General features: G+C 54.2%; 1 protein-coding gene across 1 annotated transcript in view; it reads left to right on the plus strand.

Annotated features, from left to right (window-relative positions):
* Positions 1-5: 5 nt before the first annotated feature.
* Positions 6-2,039, plus strand: part of MLNR (motilin receptor) — a gene marked incomplete at its 5' end in the record, with an annotated part of 2,823 nt that continues 789 nt past the window's right edge. The window contains 2 exon segments of the mRNA XM_010147464.1: positions 6-587; positions 589-664. Of these exon segments, the coding sequence (XP_010145766.1) occupies positions 6-587; positions 589-664 (658 nt within the window).

Here is a 2,039-nt window from a genome sequence, read left to right on the forward strand (position 1 = left end):
CCGTCACCGCCGTCTGCCTGGGGCTCTTCGTGGTCGGCGTGGTGGGCAACGTCCTGACGGTGCTGGTCATCCGCAGCTACCGCGACATGAAGACCACCACCAACCTCTACCTGGGCAGCATGGCCATCTCGGACCTGCTCATCCTCCTGGGGCTGCCCTTCGACCTCTACCGCCTCTGGCGCTCCCGGCCCTGGATCTTCGGGCAGCTGCTGTGCCGCCTCTCCCACTACCTCAGCGAGGGCTGCACCTACTGCACCATCCTCCACATCACCGCCCTCACCGTGGAGCGCTACCTCGCCATCTGCTTCCCCCTCAAGGCCAAGGTGGTGGTCACCAAGCGCCGGGTGAAGGCCGTCATCGGCCTCCTCTGGGCCTTCGCCTTCCTCTCCGCCGGCCCCTTCTTCTTCCTGGTCGGCGTGGAGCAGCCTGACAACCACACCGACTTCAGCCGTGAGTGCAAGCCCACCCCGCAGGCCATGGAGTCCGGCCTGCTGGCCGCCATGTTCTGGGTCACCACCTCCTACTTCATCCTGCCCGTCATCTGCCTCAACGTCCTCTACAGCTTCATCGGCCGGGAGCTGTGGCGGGCGAAGCAATGCCCGTCTGCGGGGCCCCAGCACCGTCCTTCGGGAGAAGGGGCACCGCCAGACCGTCAAGATCTTGGGTGAGTCCCTTCTCCATCCCCCCTTGGGGCCATGGCTGGGGCTAGGACAGGGGCTGGGGAGCCATGGCTGGGGCTAGGACAGAGGCTGGGGGGGCCAGGCCTGGTGCCAAACCACCCACAGCTCCATGCAGGGTAGGGGTGGTGCAGGGGAACATCCCAGCCATGCTGCCGAGCCCCTCCAGTGCTCCCGGGGACTACCACGGCAGGGATTTCACTCCCTCAGGCTGAGGCTTCACCTTGCGTAGCGCGGCACATCCAGCCGCATGACAGCTTCCTGCAGAAATACCCTTTTTCTGAATTTTACCAGGGAGAGCCAAGTACAAGGTGGTCTGCAACTTCAGAAAAACTGTGGTGGCATCAGTGGTCTCTGCCAGTGGGCAGCAGCACCTCTGCGGAGTAAATTTCTGCTTCTGAAAAATAAGTTTGATTTTCTTAGCGGTCTTGCGTAGCTCGCCTAGGGGTAAATCTGCTGGCTGCCCAAGCAGGCTGAAAAACCAGCATCTTAACCCGTTAGAGCCGTTGCAGACAAATCACATAATCCCGAAGTGCTGCCTGCTGGTGTAGGATGCTGTTAGCTCTTAGTTCGTTCCCTTAGTCATATGTTCATTAACATCAGGCTCTGGGAAGTTAGAGATCACAGCCTGCCCTGGGGCTTTAAAGTTTGTAAATAGTGACCCACCTGAAGGGAAAAAAAATAAGGGAAAGAAGAAATCCAACTGTTGTCTAATGAGCATAAACCAAAATCCCTTGGTTATTTTCTTTCTACCTTTAGCGAAGGTTTTACATACTACTTGGGCAACTTTTTTTTTTTTTACCGAGGTTGTAATCAGCTGGATGGAAATAGCATAGCACAAAGGAAAGAAACCAGTAAGCCCGAGAGAGTACGTTGTGATAGCTTATTTGGGGAGGGTGTTTATGTTGGAGTAGGCACAAGGTTTTCCAACGGAGCTCCTCGGCATCCACTGAACTGCACCAATTCCCCCAAAGAGCCAGCAGCGTTACGCGTGTGATGCGTTTCAGGGGTAAACTTGCTTTGGCTATTTCCCCTTTTTTTTAAGCTCCAAGAAACACAAAGGATGCTCCACACATTATTATTTGTTTTATATCCGTGCATTTAGAAAATAAAAAATAATACATAGGTGTAGTAATACGCTTATATACTTGTTCCTCATCTGCCCCTGCTACATTGCCACTGGAAAAGTGTTTGTATTTGTTTGCATTGTGCTAAAATGCGACGCAGGATCACAAGAATAGCTGGAGTGACTCAGGCTAGAGATCCGGCTAGTCAAACATCTGTCTCCAGCAGTGTCTGGGATACGTGTAGCGGGAAAACAATAGACCAGCGGCACTGTAAGTCTCTACATTAGCTACACAG

Source organism: Eurypyga helias, unplaced genomic scaffold, assembly GCF_000690775.1.
Source record: "Eurypyga helias isolate BGI_N326 unplaced genomic scaffold, ASM69077v1 scaffold48922, whole genome shotgun sequence".
Lineage (NCBI taxonomy): Eukaryota > Metazoa > Chordata > Aves > Eurypygiformes > Eurypygidae > Eurypyga > Eurypyga helias.